Raw genomic sequence first — 23,901 nt, 5'->3', positions numbered from 1 at the left:
TCCTAGAAGAAGCCTGCCTAGTCCTGTACACACTATTGCAACAATGTTTTTGTTCTTATGGATATTCAAGAAAAGCTGCTTTAGCATGTGAAAGATTAATTCACTAAGGATGTTTTAGGTAATCCATCTGTGTTATCTGATAGTAACCTCCAACAAAATGCTTTTGGGAGGCTAGATTCCTTTCAAACAGCATTTGCTTGTTGGTTTTGGTTTTGTTTGGCAGGAGGTGGGAATAATAGCTCACAAGGGCAACCAGTGTTCAAGGTATTTAAATGTACATTAGCATCTCTACTGCCTTTGCAACCTGCTTGTGGTAGTCCCAGCTGCCTTGTAACAAACAGTTACATTGCAGCTGCTGAAACCATTGATTACTCTTAACCACTCTGCCTTGGAAACTTGTCTCCGTGGGGACTTCGAGAGGTGCAAGACCATGATCTGGAGGAAATGAGGATGGTTAGAGTTCCATGGATGAGATCTGCCTCCATCTCACAGTGCAGCTGTGTCCCTTGGGTTATATATTGAGTTTCCCTTGGAGGATGGCAGCTGTGTGTTTTGCAGGAAGCACGCAGGAGAAGTTGTTGGGACTGACAGAGCATGACTGAATTGTCTGACTGTGACAGGGCTAAACCTAGACTGGGACTTGGGTTTGCTTTCAAATATTCTCACCTGCAAGAACTTCCATAGTGATTGCACTGATGTGACAGCAGGGTGCAAACACTTCTGTGGTGCAGGAGGTCTCACCCCAGAGTGGTCCAGATGTCTGCTGTTGAAATGGCATGGAGGCTGGAGCTTGTGCATCCTCTAAGTGGAGAACAGCTGACAGTCATTCCCAAATTAGGAAAAAATGCCAAATTCTGGCAAGCCTTTGCCAAGTATTTCATAGTTCTCCAGAGTCACAAATGGAAGAGGTTTGTGTCCTCTAAATACTGCCTTGCTAGCTGGTCTTAATGTATCAAGTCCAACTGCCAAGCACTTGTAACCTCTTATTATTTTAGTGTACATGTCAGTAAATATCTTATCCTGACAGTTCTAACAGGGTTAGAGCTTGGCAAAACACATTCTAAAATAGCATTTGTTCATCGTCCAAAATCAAAATGTCCTGATCGAGCTGCTCTTAAATGCTTTTATAAACCAGCTATCTAAAGCTTATTATTTGCCCTAAAATGGATGGTTATAACTTGGCCAAAATATAGTCTGTTTGTTACCTGTATTTCTGTCTCCTGTAAGGTGTAACTCTTATGTGGTGTGAGTTCCCTACTTTGTTAAAAGTACTGGTTGTGGAAGTTCTTACCGTATTGATCCTAAATGCTGTAAATAAGGTCTGCAATCATTGTGGTAGTGCAACCCTTTTAAGTGCTGATTTATCCATATTATTGACCAAACAGTAATTCTCTGGTTTTAAGGTTTAATAATTATTGGGGTTAAGAGGAGATTCTTAATTTTGTTTGTCTTGTTTTGTAATCTTACACCTTACTTAAAATACACAGGCTGTACATCACTGCTAGGTCAGTTCAAATGTTTATTTAAATAATTGAGAAACTAAATCAAATAGCTCTGCTTCACGGCAGTGTACATAAACACGTCTGTCACGCTGGTATTTGGGACAGCCTCAAAAACTGGAGCAGGGATCTGCTCAAGTGCTCCAGCAATACTTTTTATGGAGTGTGCTTTCTCAACGTTTGTTTGTAATTATTTGTGCAGCTAAAGGGAGGCGCTGGAGGTGTTTACCGAAGGTGCTGCACCCAAAACCTCCTCTATTAGCACCACTCCTGCATCGCGGGTGTGGGGCCAGAGGGGTGGAAAGCGGCTCTTTTACCACACCCTCTGCAGCAGATTTAGGAGGAGGTGGTATTCTTTTGGTGCCAGGAAGAAAGTAAGAAATAAATGTTATCTCTAAACACCTTTTATTCCTTTCTTTCAGTACTGAAGTGATGAGTTCCATTTAATACTTCATCAGGGGATGTTAGAGTATTTTCCTTGGCTCAGATGGAGGGAAGCTCAGCAAAGCTTGCGTGGGGAAGGGAAGGAATCTCTCTCCCCCGTGCTGACAGGAGACAATTTCCAGCAATCGAGATGAGTCGGTGTGGGCTCAAACTGCAGGTTAGGCTGTAAATGCTGGTTTCTTTACAATCACGGTGATGAGGTTCCCCTTTGATCTGTGAGTCCACTCAAACAAGGCAAAATGAGAGCACTTAGTGCAAGATGATATAACCAGTTACATATACTTGTTTACAAACTGTTTGGAGAATCTGAAATGTGAGAAGCCCTCTTCTGAGATGTTTTGGTTTTTCTCTGAGGGATTAATTATTTCCTCAGTGTTAGTAAAATCCGGTCAAAACCTGACTTCTCTTTCTTTGTTGGAGGGTGAACAAAATTCTAAGACTGTTTTCCAAAGCTTCCTTTAACAGAGTTTTCTGAGATTGAATGATGGTAATGCGTTTAGGGACTGGTAATTGAAGATAATTCCAATGAATTAGACTTTGCAGACATTAATGATATGCTAGAGGAAGTCGGCTTATGAAGATCTATGCTGTGCTCTTTTTTTGTCTTGATCTATTGAATAGCTTCTCTAATTGTCTAATACATATTCTGTCAGTATTTGGGTTTCTTAAGTATTTGCAGCCTGAAGAAACCAGCCTGTGAATTTTCAGGCAGTGAATATGATTAGTTTAAATGCCAGTATGTGAAAATAATGTGCTTCTCACAGTAGCATCTGCAAGGGATGTCTAACTTTGCAGATAAGTAATCAGTCCTGGCTTGACTATTTTTATGGATGAATATTCATGCAAAACTCTACTCTCAATCTATTATAGAAAGTATTTCTTATTCTGGAGAATCAGCAAAGGTTGCTTTGGTGTATTCCATTTTCCCCACTGCAGTTGGGAGGACAGCCTAGGTGAAAGAACTTGCAAAAAAAAATACTACTGGCAACAATGCCCCAATAGGATTGTTCTTGCACCACCAGCCCTGCTGGGTTAGACATTGCCCTTCCTTCTGCAGGAAGGTGGGATTGGTGCAGTTAATCCACTTGGTTATGTATTAAGATGTTTGCTGATGATAGCCTTAATTTTGTTTTCCTCTGTTGTTCTACTTCATAGATACAGAGGGGACGAATGTGTTTAATTCTGATGGGAGATAACATTTGGGGTCAACATGGTTTAAAAACTTGAGGATTTTTAAATAGGACATTCCAAGTTGGACCATAGCTTTAGCTCAGGCCAGACTGAAGTTTGTGCCTATGTGACCAAATCAGTGAGTTTTCTTAGTGGCTTGCAGCTATGTCAGCCCATAACATCATGTTTGCACACTGTCTGAGTGATCTCTGTCCCCATGAGTTCTGTGCTTTTGTGGTGACTTGGTTGTTAGCTTTTGATTTTGAAAGCTGTTAGTGCTTGCTGTGTTGCCCTTTACCTAATTTTAGGTGTAGAACCTGCTAACTGGAGATACAGCCTCACAAATCAAGCATGCCTATGTGTTTGCTGTGCTGTGAAACTGCTTCTGAGTTTCTGTTTTCTTCCCAGCCTCCCTGGTCTCAGCTGTTAACATTTTCCATTAGCTCTGAAGGCTTCTCTACTGGTATTTGTGCACATACTCCCTAGCTGTTTACTTGTTTAATGTATCTGTATTAACACACATGAAGGTAATGTGAGTATATCTGACTTTTTAAAGTATCAGTAAATCAAAATACAAGTTAAATCAGATAATGCCACATCTCCAGTTTAACAAAATGAAGTATTTCCTACTAAAAACAGCAGCAGCCGTGATTTAACAATGTAATCTGATCTAATATTAGTAACAGGCTGTGCCTTTAGGGAGCAGTATAATATCCAATCCACTGAATAAAGTCTGTCTCACATTAAATTCTGGATCCCTCTTAAAAAGATGGCTTCCCAGAATTGTTTCAGTAATTGCATAAAGACCCATGATTTCCTACATATTTTTCCCAGTAATGAATAGAGAAATTATGTTGGCCCTCAAAATACAAATAATGATGAAATAGTGCTGTCTTACAAAGCTGTTCTCCCTGATGTCACAAGCACCTTCACCTCTCCACGTTACCTCTTGAGCTTTCTCTTCTTCCTCATGTGTCCAAGCAGGAACATTCCCACCAGGGGAGTTTGTCATGCCCAGACTGCCATCTGTGACTGCATCACCACATCTTCCAGCAGGAGCCAAAATCTTACTCTTGGTCATTTTCCAAATAAGCTGTGACAGGGTGGAAAGAGGGTCCCAAGAAAGCCAAGGGGGTTCTAGTCAAGGCTATGCTTTGTGGAAAGAAGGAGTCAGGAAACCCTATGGAAGATTTAACTTAGGCAGGGCTGGATTTGTAAGTCTGTCAGCCTTTAATAATTTCTGGAATTTTGTATACATACCAAGGAAAGGGTGCAACAAGTCTTCATTAACCCTTCCAAAATCAAGCTGTTCACCCCCCTCATTTTATGTTTTGGATTGTGGTTTGGATATTTATTTGTTGGGGGAGTAGAGGATGTCAGATGTTCAGCGTTAAGAGTAGAAAAGCTGCCAGCATCATCTGCTTCTCTTAGATGAATTTGTATTTGAAACATTGTGTTTTGGCTTAAACAGCAAGGTTGTAAAAGATATCAACTGACTTAGAGTCTGTGAGGAGTCCTGAAGGCAGGCAAAAGTTTGTGTTGGAAGAAGTGGGAAAAATGCTGTTTCTCTGTGTGAGGTGGATTGTTTCATATTGTTTTAATTCACAACGTGCTGCAGAATGACTTACCCCTGCCCAGACCTTGCTTCTGTGGCCTAAATTGTGTGGTAGCTTCAAAAGTAGGTCATGATGCAAAAGCACTGTGCTGTTTCCAGTGGCTCTTTTCTTTTTTTTTTTCTTTTTTTTTCTTTTTTTTTTTCTTTTTTTCCAAATCTCAGGTTTCAAGATGAACTTGCTAAGAATCTGACCTGCAGTCAGTATTAGTCATAGGGTTGTTTGGGCACGATGTCCTTGTAGAAGAAGCTGGTTTATGCTGTTGTGTTTCAATGCCTTTGATTACCTAAATGATGAATTAGATGTTAGGACATGTCAAATGTGGTTCTTTATTGCACCCAGTTAGCTTTAACCTTTTTCCTTTGGCAGGGTTTTAGTGATTCACAACAGACCAGTCCGGTGTCATGTAAGACTGTTTTAAAGTGAGAGATTGACTTTCAGAATCTGGAGGTAACATAGCTCATGTATGGAAATGTTGTTAAGCAATACATTATATAATTTATTAAAAAAAAAATATTCCTGAGCAAGGGTACTCTTCCCCCTATGATAGGCTTAATAGTTCTCTTCTTAGAAAACAGTAGCTATAAAGCTTTCAATGTTTGCATTTAGCTGTCAGAACTCTTGAAACAACTGCCTGCCTATAATTGCTGCCCTTCTGAACCAAAGGCCTTATGAGTCACCTATATAGAAAGTCACAGAGTTTGTCTACACCTTTATGATGGAACAACTTCATCAGATCACAGAAGGATACTGAAGGATACTTCCTCTGAACTTTGAGTAGGGTAGTTGAGCCCATTTATCCCGCTGGGCCAAAACTTCCAGGTATGTGTTCTAGATGCTTTTCTTCCTGGTGCAGTGACTGAACACTTGAGTATTGACATGGGCCAAAAAAACATCCCTTGTCACCAGTTCTGTAACTATAAACAGCAGCTAATTATTAGCAACAGAGTCACAAAACTGCCAGGGAGAAAATAACTGCCTGTTGGCCAAGCAAGTGGTGCTCTGCCCTGCATCTGGCAAGTACAAGGAGAATACAGGAGAGCTCCCAGCATGCCTGAGGATCCTTCTGCACAGCAGGTGGCTGGAGCTGGGCAGATGAGTTTGCTTTTTGACCTTGTAGCCTCAGGGACCCACCAACAGCTCCTTTCCTCTGTGAGCTGCAATTTCACTCTAGCTTTGGGTATAGCTGCCCAAAGGGACAATTCCAGCTGTTCCTGTGCCCCCCTGTTACTGCGGTATGGATCCCTGCAGCCAACAGGATTTTATAAGGGATTTCTTTAGCTGCTTGGACATGTTTTTGTCAGCTTTGTTTTCAGCCTGGATCAGTTACAGTGCCTGGTTCGCTGCTGTGCTGCTCGTGGGGCTGCACAGGAAGCAGTGGGAGTAAGGAACAAGGGGCAAAGAAAAGGAAGAACAGAATGGTGCTCTTAGAGGAAGTACTTGTTTATACCAGCTTAAAGTGAGTGAGAAACCTAGAGTGTAAGCAGTGGAATAAGCTGGTAAGGTATTTTATGTGATATTTCTTTACAAAATCAGTTGTCTGATCTCACAGAGTAGTTTTTAATGTATTTTGAGAATGAACAAGGCTTTGTAAGGTGGTCCAGCCATGCTTGCAGAGGGGATTGAAAGTCAGTCTTGCCTTTTAAGAACTGCTCTTTTATAGCAGCATTCTCTTTGTCTGTTGATGTGGTGGAGCACAGAGCATCTGAACTCAAAACACCAGCAATTATGCTTGGACAGAAGCCATTTTACTCTTGAAAAGGCACAAGCCCAAATGATGTGTCCTTTCACAAGCCAGTCAGATGCCGAAGCAGAACCCATTGTCCACTGCACATTGAATTGTGGAAGGAATAATAAGTGATGTTTGTCTGCAACACGGTGTAGAAGTGCTCAGCCAAACACTTATTCAGCCTGAAGAAAAGACAGATAAACTCAGAAACAAATGATGCCTGAAGAAAAGACAGATAAACTCAGATGTCTTTCTTTCTAATGCTAATATTAAAGCTAAACTTAAATTAGTTTCGATAACACTTCAAGATATGGCCAGATTACTTAAAAACCTGAGCACAAACCAATTTGGCAGAATGACAAATAAATGGAATGACTGGGCACTTCCAGGCTTGTCAATCTGACATGATTCACAGGTGAAATAGTGTGGTTGCTATTCACATGGATGTCTGTGGGATGCACTCACTGAAGCTTTGGAGGAGGATAAGTTGTAAGGCTCTGGGGAGGAATGAAGATCCTCTCCTGTTAGACTGGCAGCTTCTGCAGTCTTACACTTTTTTCCAAGTAAATATTTGAAAATTTCATTAAAAACTACACCTGCTTGGGGGTTTTTTGTTGTTTGGGGCTTTTTGATGTGTTGAGCAGAATGGATCACTGACAGGTCCTAATGTGACAATGACAACTGTGACCAGAATTATTAAAGCCTATTTAAATTCTGTAATAACTGATTAATTGATTCTTAGCTATTTTCCTTTGTGAAGATAGTGGTAAACAATGAGAAGTCATTGTATGCAATGATGGTTCAAGGTGTCTCTTCATCCTTCCTCTCCTCATCAAGAAGGTAAAATTATTTTAAACGGTAGAATCTTTGAATCTTTACATTAGAGTATTTTCAACATCATTAGAAAATAATTCCTGTGAGCAAAACTGAATGCAGCTCTTCATTTGAGACGGCTTTGGTCAGTCTGTATCCTTGCATGTAAAAGAAAGTCGTGATAATGGAAGAGGCAGATCTTGAAGACGGAGATAACTACTTGAATGACTGGAAGTTAATGCAATAAACTTCAAAGAAGAGGATGAGATAAGGGGTAGTTTATCTCTGTTCAATCCTCTCCTTTTTTCCTTAGGTATTCAGTAGTGCTTGGACAGAAGTGTTTCAGTTTGCTCATTCCAGTTTTTCATAGCCTGTGCTTATTTTTGTCATTGTCCTAGGTTTTTATAATTAGTGCATACCGCCTCTTCTGAGATTGTTTCTTACACCAGTAAATGCCTGAGGAAATGCCCAATGGCTTTATAAGAAGAAAACCACCTGAAAGATTTGAAATCTCATGGTATCCACTTGGGCCCATTTAACTGTTTTCTATTTGCCAGCTTTATTACAGCTCAAAAAAATACATTTGTGATTACCTGAAACGTGCTGTAACTCCACAGCTTACAGTCATGTGCTTTGGCAATGGTTCAGAAATTCTAGTTACTTGTCAAACAGGGCATTCCAATTCCTTGTTAGCAAGAGAGATCTGGAAACATGCATCAAAAATAGTTCAGTCTTAAACAATTTGGGCAGGATCACTGTTAACCTCAGTTTATTTTGGTATTGATGGGTGTGCTACCAGTCTGCTGACCTCCAGATGGTGGCATCACAAGTGCAGGAACGCTGCTTGTGAAACTCCCAAGTCCTGAACTTAAAAACACACTGAGATGTGTGACAGAAGTCATTTGCCCGAGGCATCATGTTGGATAATTATGTAGTGTGAGCTCTTTGTGCATCCTAAGCATCATAGTGCTCCCTAGGGAAAAGAAAACCATGGAATTTTGTGGGCTACAGATATGGCCTATATAACACTTCCTCTGCTTTGGCAAACCCTGAGGAAAAGCAGTGATTTTCCTTTGGTTCTTTGATGGTTCACAGGCTCTGTCTGTGAAGAGTACCTATTTGAGGCTCAGGATTATTGACTTGTCAAGCCTGTAACATGTTTTGTGTTTGACACAGTCGTATTATGCCTCAGTGGAAGGTAGGTAGTAAAATATAACAAAGATAAGATTGCAGGCAATTTGAGAAGCTTTATAAAATTTTGCTTACAGATTTGATTTTGCACTATATTACTCACCTGTTTTGTTGGAATATTAACTATTGCTTTATATGTTTTTGTCAGTGCTAAAACATGGCCAAAGCTCAGAGTAAAATATGTGCAATTAAGCTGACAAAGAGCCAGTGTCATGAGTCCCCTCCTCCCATAAACACAAGATTAGAAATATTTCTGTATCTAAAGTTCTCTTCACACCCAACCTGTAAACAATGCCCAACAGGAATCTCTTCCCATGGATGAAATTCTTCATTCTACTGCTTTATTTGTTGTTAGTTATGAAAATACCCTTGAAAACCAGCCATGAAAAACAATTAGTGCTGGATGCAGACATCAGAGAATTCTGCATTGGTATTTTAATCCAGCTTCTCTTCAGGTGCCATTTACTTTGGAGTTCTTTGCTGCATAAAAGCCTCTGTTATATTTACTTCCATCAGGTAAATGAATTTCTCTCCCTCTTTGAGAAGAAAGAATGCCAGTATTCAGTCTTGCCAAATTCAAAATGAACTTGGAAAAAAAGAAGCAGAATATATATCAGTCTAAAATGAACATGAACACAACTGAGCAGGGCTTAGGAAAGAACTGAAGACCTTTCTGAGAGCCTCTTGTTATTCTCTGGCTCTTGTATTAGACGTGCACTTGGAGTCAGATGAAAGTGCTGCAGGAAGTCTAGCGTTATGCTTACCACAAAATTGACATAATGGAACAGTAATTCTCTGTTCTTTTAGATAAAACCTGTCCATTGTGCCTCCTCCTATTGCACTTGAACACTGTAACTGCTTTTCCTGGCATGTTTAAAATATGCTGTACTTATCTGTGTCAATTACAGCTTCAAAGTCTACCTCCATCTACCACCCATTATTCCTGGCTCTTAAATTATCTGATCACTCCCCATCATCTTCCACTTCAGAAATAACTTTTTCAGTCATCCCTTAAGAGCCTTGCTCAAATGGGCTAAATCTCAGATATCTGCTTTTGTCCTGCCTTTTTATCCTCTCCCAGAACAAATGCTCCTGGCCTGGTGTCATCCTCCTTGCCATGTGCAGGCTGCCCCAGTGCATCACAGAATATTCTGGAGAGATGAACTGCCTTCCTCAGTGCCTCACCCTGAGGAACTGCATGTGGAAGGAGGTGTTTAGAGAAAGGGAATTAAATCCTTCACAAGAGGGGAAATCAGGCATGAGAAGACAGTAAAGACTTTAAACCAGATCGTGCAGGAGAGTAATCCACAATACTTAGTCTGTGATGCAACATAGATGTTCTGCTGAGTTTTGGATATTAAGGGCTAACGTGTATACTTTCAAATTCTATTGAATGTCGTGATGCCTGAGTCTGCCAGCAGTTAAACATTTTATGACTAGTCTGTAATTAAAATAATTGCTCCCACTCCAGAACATGTATTTTGTAGGCTTTACTCTCTCAGAACTCGTGTTATGTAAGGTGGATGTGATTTTTTAATACACAGAGTACTTTACATTTATGATAAACTACTTACATCTTAATTTCTGTTAATTCTGAGTGGGTAGATAAATGCTTTCCAAGTCCTTTTTGTTCTGAGCTATTTAGTGCTTATAGATAAAACCTTGAACTTACAACTTGGTTTATACTACTAATTTAGTAAGTTATTTTAGCTTTCTTGTGGAATTTAAAGGTTTGTCCAACTCAAACTAAAATTTTAGTGTTAGTTTGTTGTTGAGGTGATCAAATGTGAGAATTCCAGTAATCTTGGGGAGCCTGGAAGAAGAAAAGATGTGTACCAAAAAAGATGCTTTTGAATGGATGAATAAAATATGTACAATAAACAACTCTAAGGAGGATGTGCTCAGGATGGTGTTCTCATGAGGCACTTTTGGTAGAACAGTGTATCAGGTCCCACTGAAACAGAGCTGCTCTTGTGATGTGCTTTGAACACCAACCATAGCATCTGTTTCCTAAGGCTGTTTTAGGCTCACCACTTAATGATCTGGTGTGTGCTCAAGCCCACAAAGAGTTTTTGTGGCTGCAACTGAAGAGATGGAATTGCAGCATGGGGACTTCTACTGAGGCCAGCTTTGCTGCCAGAGCCATCATTTCATGGAACCACATCCCTGAGGGGTTTTGTCCTGGGCTCACAGTTCAGTCACTCTGTGTGCAGAGATGTAAACATGCATCCTGCTAATACAAACTTTATGTAATCTTTTTATAAGATGCTTTGTTTTCTTCTCTTAAGTCCTTAAACACATTTGGATTGGCATTGTGCAATATTTGTACATCTGATTAGATTTTGTCTATGGCACAAAGGAGGGAAAGGTATAGAGAAGCTTGTCTTACCTGGTTAGAAGATATTTTCATAATTTTAATGTGGAAGATATTGTACCATTCTGCTTTCACAGATTTCAGCAGCCTCACAGGATGTGGGAGTAAGATAGTCTGGTCTTGTGTACAGAAAGAAGATGAATTCATATGCTGTGTATATCTTCATTAAAGTTTAATTATTTAAATATCAATCCTTAGTTATATTCATCATGGCTTATTTTGCTTATGCCTCCTTGAGAAATATCTTCAGTATAAAATGGTGTGATAGTTACTGCAAAGTAACTTGCAGCTTCCAAAAATCTAAATGGAGATGTGTGTGTGACCATGGTAATTGATGAATCATCTTCCTGGCATAGAACTGGAATATCCTATGCTGTTTCTGAAATGCAACCTGCTTTAAATTTCCCAGAATTTTAGTCTTGTGCTCGGTGTTCTGAGGATCTTGGACAAGTACCCTGGCATTCTTCTGTGGCTTTGTGTAGGACCACAAACCAGAGGAACTGGAGTACAGTAAAGCATCATTTAAATACAAGGCACAACTGCTTTTCAATGGAAAGTGCAGAGGTAGGAGGGAACGTGGAATAAAGGACCCTACGCTAGGCAAGGACAATGGAAAGCATGAAGCAGGAAATAGGTTATATGGTTAAGGGGGGGGACACAATATCCTGAAAAAGCCTATTGAAATTTTTAAATGCTTGCTTTTTGTTGCAGATTAATCAGCCACTCGATGGGGATTAACAGTGGAGCACCTCTTTGTGTCGCCTTTCCACCTCTGTGTAGCACGAATAACAACTTCAGCACTTCTTCAATAATAATTATGAAACTGGTATTAACTGAATGGCAATTATGGATTTTTAACTCTAACTCACAGTAAACCAGCAAGCCATATGTTGAAATTCTTACCAAATAGCTTTTCATTCTTAATGTCTCGTATCTATACAAGAAGTTGCAAGATACCTGTTTGTACAAGAGGAATATAAGCATTACTTGCCTGAGGAACAGAAGCTGAAAGAGAAGACACCCTAACTTGTTCGTGGAGTTATGGTAGTATTATTTATATAGATATAACAAATATATATATTTTTTATGGTAATGAAAATGGCTCCTCAGAATGCTGACTCGGAATCTATGCAAGTTCAAGATCTACCTGTGGCACAGCTTCAGAAACCAGAAAACAAGGAGAATGAAAGTAGGGAGGAGACCATTAGTGAAGGATCCATAGACCGGATACCAATACGCCTGTGGGTGATGCATGGTGCAGTAATGTTTGGCAGGGAATTTTGTTATGCCATGGAGACAGCTTTGGTAACACCTGTATTGTTACAAATTGGTAAGTAATTCTCATTTCTGTGGGTCAAAGCTTTCTCTATATTTTTGCATTGATTGAAGCCAGGCAAAGGGGGAAGATGCGTCTGCCAGCTAAAGGTACACAAGGTAAAAAGGATTTTGGATTTTTGCCTTAGTGCTTGTAGCACAGATTCAACTGTGTGATCATGTTTAAGTGGGAAGGATTTCTACATGCATTCATCTTCTGTGTAATATTGCTTCCCTCTGTAAAAAATGTAACCTGATTTAATTCTAAAATTCTCTACTACAAGGTAAGTGTCCTAGAAACTAGAAACAATATTGGACTATAAAGGATTGCAGTGAAGCATTTTTTAATTTAGGGAGAAATGCTTCAGGTTACAGTACTTTACAATATCTAAACAGTTAGATAAATTGTTTTTTCCAGTGAATTACTGCATTTATTTCTAACCACTAGAGAGTCTTGTTTTGTGTGATTAATCTGCAGTTTACAGCATGTGAATACACATGAATAAACTATGATACCAATAGCCTTAGATGATAATGGGGGGAGTAGTGTGGTTTAGAATAGGGGTAGTCAGTGTTAAATTTCATGGTGAGTGTTGTCATTAGGTTACAAATAAACTGTTCACATTAATAAGAGTATCTGATATTGCCTTTATCAAATACAGAAACTTGTCAATCATATATTGGAAAATATTACACAACACAGAATGCCAGAAATTGAGTGGGGAGTAAACCAGCCATGTGTGTGCACGGTATAATTGTCTATATATTTGTATATTATATGTTTGCTTTGGCTTACCTGTGCAGGTGTGCCTTACAGCTTGCTCAGCTGTGGCCTAACAGAAGCACTCAACCAACTAAATAATAATGTTCAATGAACACTATTTACAACATTGTTTAAAAATTTCCAGGTTAGCATCTTGAATGAAACACATGGGGGCTTTTTGTTTGTTTGACACGAGAAAAAGGCATTTTAGATTCAACTTGTGAGCCTGTGATGTACAAATCCCTTCATGCAGTCTTGCTGCAGTTAAAAATATGTTTTCATATGAAATTGCTAGTTGGTTTATTTTGGGTGAATGGAGTGAATAATCAGTACAGTTAGTGCCATGGGAGATGCTAATGCATCAATGTTTTCCTGAAAATGTTAATTTTCAGAGCTCATCAGATGGTCTTCTTGGATCTATTGTTTACAAAGTTAAAACAGATTCTAAAAAGCTCCAAAAAAGAGCTTTTGTGATCAATCTGACTTGCTAAATAAAACACATGCAGCTTCATCTAGGAATGTTTGTAACGTTTGTAACTTGTTCTGAGGTTTTGGCTTTTGGGTAAGTTGAGATTTAGAGACTTCAGTCCCTTGTACTGGCAGCATTCATTCAATAACTGTCTACCATAAACTCAAAAACTTGCATCCTGCTTTGCATGGAGATGATCCCTGGTTTTGTAAGTGACCTGTACGTTTTTGTTAGCTTTGTTTGTGCTGGCATTTGGATGATTAAAATGTATGGCTGGCTAAGCTGACTTTACCTTACCATAGGGTAAGGTCAGACAGTATAAATAAACCATCCTCGTAATTACTGACCTGTCTTCCAGTTTACATTTCTTTTGTGAGCTTTTCTAGCTGTTTCCTCCAGATAATTGAGAAATATCTCTTCCCTTCCTTCCCTAACTCCAGTGATCAAAATAACATTGGGATTTGGGGGAAGGGAAGAAGAGGGCTCCCATTTCTAGAAAAGCTGCACATGGACAAAGCAATGTCAAAGTCTGTGGGGATGCAGCAATGATGTTCCAAGCCACAAACATAAGAAATGGACGTAGCAGTTACAAATGTCAGTACTTTGGGAACTAATTGAAATCTTTCTGCTTGGCTCCTGTGCCCTCAGCAGGGCTAAAACAATGTTGGATTCACTAAAGGGTTAAGTTATTCACGGGTGACTTGTCTGGCCTCTTTGTTAATTGCCTCTTACATGGTTCTGTTTACCTTTATCAACCTCAACATCTGTCTGCCTCAGCATGAACTATATTTATTCCTCACTGGAGGGGGTTGCAATATAGCTGTCGAACTGATGTAATATTCCCTTTGCTTCTTGTTTTGGTAAAAGCAAAGATCAGTTTCTATGAGATTAAATTGGCTCGAGAAACTAGATTTGAGAATTGGTACCTGGGGAAGTGGGGTGGTTCAACCAATTTTGCTTACAATACACTGAAGAACAAGAAGCCTTTTGGGTATCCAAAAAAAAGATGGCTCTTTACAGAATGTGTTGAATATTAACAATTAAACTTTACAGTGTGTGCTTGTTCTTTTCTGTACCTGGGAAAACTTTGATCACTGAAATAATCTGAGATTCTTATCAGCTATCACCATGAAAATCTTAGGCACATTAGTATGGTGTTACACACTTTCTGCTTGCAAGCATTTGACTTTCTTTGCAGTTTGAGTACCCTGGATCAGAGGTGTAGTTATTTGACAGATGACCAACCTGTCCTACTTGTTCTGTAATCCACAAGATTTTATCAGCTGCAGGACATGGTCACTCTGATGGTCCATTTCCAGTTCAGTGGTGGTTGAACTCATTGTGTTTAAGTTTCCTGAAGTTCTGAAATTTTAACAAGAGAACTTGAAAGCATCAGTGAAAACTGTTTGACTCAATGCATACTGTGAATTGGAAAGGTGCTGAAGCACCCAAGTTACTGCACCCCTACTGAAAGAAGCTCTAATTTCTGACTTTATTCATTGTCTTTATTGCTATAATTGATGCTACATTGCTGTGTCAGAAATGCAGCTACAAATCTAGAACAGCCTTGTAGTCATAACTGGGCTTTAGTAGCCTAGCAACAAGTACAAGCCAAATATATATTGCATGTTTTTTTTAATTACAGCTTGCTCTTGGGTTTCTTAGTATCCGCAGCTTAGGACTCAAAATGAAGCAGTGAACTTGTTGAGAATTCAAAAAATGTAAAAAAATGCCAAATATGAAAATTCTAATCAGAGTCCGGATGAAATTATATTAGTTGACACTTACAGAAGTTACAATCTCTAAAAATCTCCATTAACCATTTTGGGACTTGTTCAACAAGCAGTTTCTCCCAGCCAGGTTAAATTTTACTAGAAAATAAACTTTCAGGACCTTCAAAATTTAAGTTTTACTTGTTCGTGAGTCCAAGGATTTTGAGAAACAGAGTGATTCGTGTTATTTTTGACTATTGACACTGCTCTTTGCTTCCCCTGCACAGAAACTACAAATTCCATAGGAGCAGCATGAGGCCTTTGTCTTCTGAAACATCTGGTACTTAATGCTGCTTATCTGTGAGAGGGAATTACAATCCCTGCTATTGTTTATAAATGATAGTGTATTTTCTTCCATCATTAAACTTGGCTTCTAAGGATTAAGTCTCTAAAATCATCCCCAGTTCATAAATTCATGGAAGATTTGGATACATGATAAAATTATTTTGCACGGGATTTTGCTTGAATAAAAGTAAAAGGAGGAGGAACCAGAGACTGGTGTGGTGTAAACTTGGAGAAACTGCTTTTTGAAGAAACTTGTTCAGTGAAATTGCAATACAGTACTTCTGTTAAAAACACTTTCAATCATTAATAACAGCATAACTTGGTAATTTCAGATTATTTCTACTTTAATTTAAACAAAATTTTGGTTTTAATACAAGATGTAAATTTATTTTAGTTTTTCTGAAAGGTGGGATCCATGTACCTGTTTCATTAGGACTATGGAAGAAAAAAAAATTTGTATTTTGTGGCTTGGGGTGGCTGCTGCTTTCAGCATGAAAAACTCACTGTCTGACTAATGAGTAGTGGTAGCTGTAAACATTAAATTTCACATTTTATATTTAATATGATAAAAGCTTTGTCAAGCCTTTGCTGTTGCTTCAAAGGCTCTTTCAATGCTATTGAGTTTTCTATGAATAGTTAATAGACACAAAAGTGACTGTCAGCACCAGGGCTGTTCCTCATTCCCCTGCATAAATTAATTACACTGGTGCTCTTTAAAAGTATCTATGTACATTTACATAGTTTCATAAGGAAACATAAGGAAAATGAGTTTGAATGTGCTGTTTACCATTATAATGTCACTTAAATTTAGGGATGTTTGTCTGGTATAGCTGCAGGAATAGCTGGTTTTTATGCATTTCATATCTGAGTGCTTCTCTGTGATGGCATCACTTTGTTTTACTGTGAGAGTTAATGGGTTCTTGTAGTAAACATTGGCTAGTCTGCCATTAAATACTGAAGTTGGTAATTTTTGGCTTACACTGATCATCAGTGTTGTTTTTAGGCAACAACACTGAAAAATAGAATTTCTGGAAATTGAGTATTTCACTGCTAATTATTAGATTTTATTAAAAAGAAAGACTGAGCTACAGAGAGCAGAATACCATAAATTGTTTTTGTTTGGAAATTCTTTCTCTCACTAGATCCTTTCAAATCATCAAAATGCTGTAGTTGCTCTAGTCTCATATACATAGGAAAGCTGTTCAGGGGTTTGGGCTGTTATTTTACAGCTAAAGCAGTTACATATAATATCTCATTAAAAAAGAAATTGTCTAACATTAAAAATTCATCCAGCCTAAAGCTTAACAGACTGTGCATAAAGGGTCCTGAAATCTAGTTCATGTGAAATTGCCAGTATGGAAAAAGTGTGTTAAGCAATAATTCAAAGTGCTGATTTTGAGAAATCTCTGTGGTAGCTGAGAACTCATTATGCAGAAGAGATTCAATATTCCAGAGTGAATTCTTTTAGTTTGCTGTAGTGACTCTCTCCATTGAAATGTAGCGTTGATACCTGCCTGAGAAGAATGCTTGTAGGTAAAGGGAGATTATGGAGATGTATTTAGAAACCAAGCATGAAATGTTACAGATGAATTGGCTTCTAGGTCTGTTTCTTCAAAGGAATTCAGGTATCAATTGCTGACTCAATTCCTGTGGAAGCAGAAAGCTTCCTAAGGCTAAGCCTGAGATCAAAGGAAATCTAAAAACCTGAAAGATTTCTTGGGGAAGAAGGGAGCAAAGAGTTGCATGGGCTGTTAGAGGCTGCCTGTAATTGAAATGAAAAAGAGCTGAGTGGCTGGAAAGCCTCTTGCAGATGGAGGAAGCTCTTCAGCACAAAGCAGCACTGAGTCTATTTCAGCTCAGCTCCAGCAGTTGAGTTTATTCCTCATCTCTGCCAGAGGTTACATTAAGGTTATGTATTTTTAACTTCCTTTCTGCAAAGCTTCATCTTCCATTTCAGCTGTGTCCTACCTTACCTTTTCTTACCAGGAAGAAACTGAGTTGCTATAACCTGGCCTTTTACTCCCAGAGTTTAATTCCTGTTCAATCCAGCTGTATCCGTGCTCCCAGGCATGGCTGCATTTGGTGCTGAGAGTGAATTGCAGGATCTGAATTTCTCTTTGGAAGAATTAATGGCTTGAGAGCTGACCTGTCCCAAGAGAGGGCTGTAACACAGCTAACCTGAAGGCAAGAATTGAATATATAGTGGATCCAAAAAACCTGGAATAGTAAACAATTAAATCCTTTTTTCAGCCTTGTTAGCTGTAGTTAGTCTGTAAGATCATGTAAAGTTTGTATCACATCTCATGTGCTGGAATGTATAAGACTGCAGATACTGTGCCTGAGGCACATGTTAATTGCCCTATAAAACCTCCCCACCCATCTTTTTTTACTTATTGACTAATTTTATGCCCACTAAGGAGTTGTGTAAGACTAATTTTACTGTACTTTTTAAAAACTAACAAGCAAGCAGGCTTTCATATCATGTATCACTCTTACATAAAATATCTTTTGACCTCGAAGCAATAGCAGCAGAGATTTTGAACACAGATAGCCTTAGTGGAAGGTTGGGTTAAAGATATATTTAAAGCCCTTTTAAAAGAAAGATGCTATGGAACTGTTAAGATTTTTTAATCCTGGGGGCAGTTAGGAGCATGTGCTTTATTTCCATATGAAGGCAAATGCCATGCAGTTTGGCAGTTGTGCAAGAGCTATTCCTTACAGCATTTTTTTATATCAATGTTTTGTTTTCTTTAAGTAACACTGAATCTGGCATTCAGAGGCACCACTGATAACACATGGCAGATTTTCAGCTGGGTAATCTGAGGATTCCTGCTGGCTCTAGGGTCCTACAGACTGTGAGTTTGGATGAAAAGCCTTTCTAGGATAGAGAAGTGCAAATGGCTTCAGAGGCTGCTCCCATAGCATGAAATATGTTTCCTATTACTGCTTACCAGTAAGTAACTTTTTGTTCCCTTTTTTTGGCTGAATAAGGCTCACTGGAGAAGCTACTTCTAAAATAAAGTTCATATTTTCCCATTCCATTCCAAATCTTTAACAGAATTCCTTGAGCTTTTAATTGTGTACTGTGGGAATTTTAATGTAGTTTGGGGTTTTTTTCCCCTAACATACAGAGTGTTCACAGTAAAAACTGTTGTGTGAGCACTCTTTGAATCCTCAGAAGTTTTCATTTTTAGAGTTTGTGTGGTCTGAGGATAGAGCAAGTGACCAGTATATGACACAAGAAATATGAACAGGTCTGAAAACTGATAGAAGCAGCACAGTGCAGGGTAAAGCAAACTGCAAAAATGCAAGCTGTCAGCGAAGGATGGAGGTTTAAAAGCAATTTTTGATTTCATTGTCACCTCTGTTCTTCAAATACTTTTTTTTTCTGCAGCAATAGACATTTTAGTCTGTAATTTGTCAAAAGAGCTTGAAGCCTCCAAAAATAATCACTCTCTAAGAAGGAAAGGTACATCTCTATCCTTATGTAGTTGCTTCTTCCTGCCTGTAGATATTTCCAGCATGCTTCCTACCTTTTATCTGGAGTAGCCAAGGGTTAGGAGAGGCGAAACTGTTTGGCATTACTTAGGTGTACTTTTCCCTTCTTTCCCAAATTCCTTTTCTCCTGCCCAAAGATCTGGTAGAGCACAGAAACAAGGACTTATCACTGCTAGAAATTAATGGTAGTGAACTGGGTATGGGACCATATTAAATTAAACAATTTAAAAATAAAATTTGTATCAGCCAATAGCATTAAATTATTTTTTCAGTCTATCTAAACAGGGTTTTTATATTTCTCTTATCATTGGGTCACCAAATTGACTTGAAATTCTTTCCTCTCACACATACCAGACCCACCTTGTTGTGAGACTCAAGGCAAGCCTTTCTGCTGCTTTCAAGGGCAGTTCTAGAGTAGAAATGGGCACAGATGGGAATAAAGGAACTGCAGGATCCCTGGATTTTTACTAAGATTTCCTGTGAGTAGTGAGGGAAAGATTAGAGAAGTAGGGACAGACTTTGGCCTCCTGGAAATGCACTAAAATGGAGTAATTTTTAACACACATTTACGCAATGTTTTTCTTAGCCTAAACCCTTCCTCTTAATCTGCTTTCCACTCACATACCCAACATCTCTTTATACTTCTGTCTAAACACCCTCATGTGGAACAAGATGTCAGGAGAAGCCTTGAATGTACATGCATGAATTTTTCTGCTCAGGATTTGAGTTCAGCTCTGACCAAGAGGTAACTTTGCCATAGCAATAACAGGTGAAACATGAAAGTGCTGCCATGCTGCTTTATTACAAAGTAATTGCCACCAGGGCAGCTTTCCAGCAGGCAATTGCCTGTTCTTTACTGTAAAAAGAAACCTTTCAGCTCTTGGATGGGCCTCTGGTGGCAGAGACTTGCAGATGCAGAACTGAGATTTGGATGCCCAGCATTGGAGCTGGTGACCCCACAGTTTACTTCAGTGGGTTTCTGTTCAGTGTGGACTGTGAGACAGCTTATGAAAAGGGAATAGCTGGGAGCTTGTTAGTGAACAGAAGTCTTAGTTTTCAAGGAAATAGGATTAAAGCCACTTTGGAAATGAAAAGGCTGTTAGCAGGCCAACTCATGTAATGTGTTAATATAGGATTGTCAGAGCTGCAGCCCCTTGGGCTCTGTTCCCCTCATTCTCCTGTGTGCTTGTTGCAAGAGTCTTTCTGTTGTGATGCCGCTCTGGGACCCCATTTAATCATCCTCTTTTCACCAAACAACAGTTGAAGAGGTTTCAGATAACTTCCTGCAGGCTGTTTGGCAAGAAATTATTGGAAATGTTTTGTGCTACTGATTCATTTTGATAATATTTAATACAAGTCCATTTCACTAAACAGAGAAAATCCATGTTATGGATTATGTCTGCATTAGTTTGGATAAATCTTCTATAGCTCATGTAACTCCATAAACATCTTTCTCTCCCTGAAGTCTTGAATAGCTGGGTACAGGGCAGCACAGATGCAGATTTTTCCAAAATCAGATTAACCCAACTCTGTTAACATTTGGTGATCTTCAGTTGGAGCCTCCAGGTGAATTTTTTCCAGGGTAGTAGATACAGAGCATGTAAACTGAAGAATTTGAATCTGAGCTTCTGTTATTTTTAGGGAATGGTGACTGCTGGGCTACAGTTTTCTACAGCAGAGTTAGGTGCCATCTTTCTAGGCTTTTGGGAATCCTCTGTGTGAGGAGAGAGCTTCCACACTTGGCTCAAAAATATCTTAACACACTTTCAGAGCAAGAGTGCTTTTCCCCATGGAGGTGCTGATATGGGGAAGGGTGAACAGAAAGGCTCAGTACCTACAGTGGCCTGGTTCTGTCCTTGGTAGAACAACTTTGTCTCTGGCAAGTGTCCCATCATGAGGCAGTGCAATTGTTTTTATTTTGCCCATAAATTGTGTATAACTTCTGCTCAGATCATCTTCACCTTGAATTTCTGTCCTCCCCTGAATCCCAGTGTCTGTTCTTTCTGGCTCAAGTGATAAACAGAGCTGGATAATTTTCTATGTGTCCTCTGTATTGGCTGTATAGAAACATGAATTTCCTGATTTTATCAGTTGTGCTGCTCTGTGAACAATAATCTTTCAATAATTCAGTCTATCAGAACTGAGCTTACCTACCCCCCCAGTCCCCAGGATAATCTGCAAATTCCAAAAATATCAAGCTTTAAATGAGCTCTTGATCTGTAAGTGTTTTAATCCCTCTTACAAATGTTATATCTGGACACTTCTGGAAAGTAAAGTATTTCTTTGGAGAATAGAGATCAAGTTCATGCCCTTTTAGAGTTCATGTAGGTGGCAGGAAAATAAATATTAAATTACATATTCTAAAATTAGTATTAAACTTGGGCACTCTGGGAAGAATCTTCATGAATTTAAACCAAAGTGTCTTGGGTATTCAGATAAATGATTGTTTACTGGGGTTAATTAGTTGTAGTGGAGACAGTTGTGGTATTCATTATGTTTTCTTTGCCTGATTTGGAAAGTCAGAGTCAGTGTCCTACCAAGCCAGACATTTTCTGGCAAGGAAGAGTCATTACAGGCATACCTGCTGTCTTATATGGACTGCATCAGGTGACTTCAAAATGATTGTTTATCATACTCAGCTGCAATTTAAACAATTTGTGCGGCGATTGGATGTCACTGAAATATGTGATCTGCTGTTTTCCTCTAAGCTGCAGCAGAAAAGAAGAGCAGATGCAGTGTGCTTTGCTCTTTTTATCTCCCCTTAAGTCATTACTCTGCAAAACTTTAAAGGAATAAATTTCTGGTTGCTAGGCTTTGGTGTCAGTTTATCACCTCTGTAGTGGTTCTGCACTGCATGTGCTGTTTTAGAAAAAAGGGTTTGGGTATTCCTGATATTAATGCCTTTGTAAAATAGAATCATAGAATGGCTTAGGCTGCAAGGAACCTTCAAGACCATCCAGTTCCATCCCCCTGCCATGGTCAGGGAACCTTCCACTAGACCAGGGTGCTCAGAGCTCTGTCCAACCTGGCCTTGGACATTTCCAGGGATGGGACAGCCACAGCTTCTCTGGGCCTCCTGTGCCAGGGCCTCAGAGGGTGGAATTTTTTCCTAATATCCAATCTATACCTACCCTCTAACACAAAGTAAATAATGCTTAACCTTAAATAAGAGCAAAAGAAATTTTATCATCTGTATTAAATTAAAAGAGAACTTAATTTTTTTCCATTCTGCTACAACCAACAGAAGTATGCCAGAAACAGAGTTTTCAAGCCCAAACTGGCTGACATCTCAGAGGTCATGGCTAGGCCTGTGGTGAGCAGCAGTGTTGACACCCCTTCCTCAGTGACTTTCTGGGTCCCCCCAACATGGTCTCACTGTGTAACAGTGGAGAAGATCAAGAAGTGCATGGGGGAAGCCTTCACAATATTTGAGGTTGGCATGAGAAAATAAGATTATGTAATTAGTTAAAAGGCTGAGAGTGGTTCTTTCTCTGTAATTTAATTAAGCAATAGTGCACCAAGTGCTCCCCCTTCTCTGAGGTGGTCAAAGTCATGCGTCATAAATTTTGTGCCAGGGACTCCATTGGTCTGGAGAGAGTCAGTGTGTGCCAGAGGTTATGGAGATAATTGGAGAGGAAGGTTATTTCTCTGCACTGTTATTCTACCCTATTGATGTGGCAAATGTGTTTAAAATAAGTTTTTTAATGTTTTTAAGCTGTAACATTCAGGAGAAGAGTTTGGTATAATTTAGTCAGGTATGAAGGGATTGCCAAATCTTGCAAATTATTTAGGTTTGAATGTTAAAAATTATTCAGGGTCTTTGTTGGATGACTGAATAATGCTGTGTTGCTACACCTGTAACTTATATATAACTTGTATATATGTATAAATTACATATATATAACATATATAATAATATATAAATGTATCTATAATATATATAACTTGTTCCTTTCTTTTATAAGTTTAATTGACAAGAAAAAATCACATGCAGAGTGATATAAAGGAAAACTGGTTTTCACAATATATAAAAACACTTACCTGGTTATTGGAATAGAGTTCTCTTCTGCTTCCTCCCCAGTAGGGTCTAACTCTCATAATTTGCACATTTGGAAAGAAAATGTTTGCTGTCTTTTGTGCTGGTGTACTCTGTTTGTTTAACTTCAGGTTTTATTGGTAAATTTATCTTTCCACGTGTAGCTTCACTGATTGGGCAACATAATACATGTGAATAAAGATCACATTTAAGGGTCTGAAGTAAGAAGTCATATTCACTTGCATTATTCCATTTTATTCCAGACTATCAGTTCCTGTTATTTGGTGCAAAGGGGCTACATGGATCTCATAATCCTTCACGTTCAAATGCAGTTGTATAATTTTTGAACAGCTGAGTGAGGGGGGGAGCCACTTCTCTAGGACACAGTGCGTGAGTTATTTGGAGTGATGCCTGAGACTCTACTCTAGTTACTAAAATTTCCGATGAGAGCAACCCTGTAGTATGACCCTGCAAGCTCAAAATGTTAAGATCAAGGGTTTTATTAACTAGAATTTAGAAAACTTCAATGTGAAAGCAGCTCTGCTTTTAAATCTCCCCTGTACATGTAGAGAACGTGTTTCACGTAAGTTAATGTTCAAGCCAAAACATGCAAGTTAGGAAAGTTTGAGGCAGATTCCATAAACACCAACACTGTCTTTAATCAGCCCCAGAATTTCATCTGAGAGGATAGTTTTCTATAATGCTTTACCACAAGGCAGGTGGTTGGTGGCATGAAAAGCTACAGAGAAAACCCACATTTTTTGGCAGGGAAAATCCTCAGTTGATTAAAACCCTCTGTCTGATAGTCCTCATGCTTATATCTAGAGATTGTTCTGCCTGTGGTGAACTGCAGTGTTTTTCCTGGAGCAGTGTACATGGAAAACTGTGCCTGCAAACTCCAGCATGCTGTTCATTTGTTGCAGCAAACGGG

The 23,901-nt window shown here is 39.0% G+C and overlaps 1 protein-coding gene across 4 annotated transcripts in view; it reads left to right on the top strand.

Annotated features, from left to right (window-relative positions):
* SLC45A4 (solute carrier family 45 member 4) overlaps nt 1-23,901 on the top strand; it is an 85,096-nt gene that overhangs the window by 36,837 nt on the left and 24,358 nt on the right. For 3 of the 4 annotated variants that reach the window (XM_064398776.1, XM_064398766.1, XM_064398784.1), the window contains exon 2: nt 11,545-12,163. In XM_064398776.1, the coding sequence (XP_064254846.1) occupies nt 11,920-12,163 (244 nt within the window). In that variant the 5' untranslated portion in view covers nt 11,545-11,919. Of the gene's footprint in view, nt 1-11,254; nt 11,398-11,544; nt 12,164-23,901 lie in introns of those variants that run through there. The other variant, XM_064398793.1, reaches the window with a different exon arrangement.

The sequence above is a fragment of the Passer domesticus genome, chromosome 1, assembly GCF_036417665.1.
Source record: "Passer domesticus isolate bPasDom1 chromosome 1, bPasDom1.hap1, whole genome shotgun sequence".
Lineage (NCBI taxonomy): Eukaryota > Metazoa > Chordata > Aves > Passeriformes > Passeridae > Passer > Passer domesticus.
Note: the sequence above shows the minus strand (reverse complement) of the source record. Positions and strands in the feature narration are given on the sequence as shown.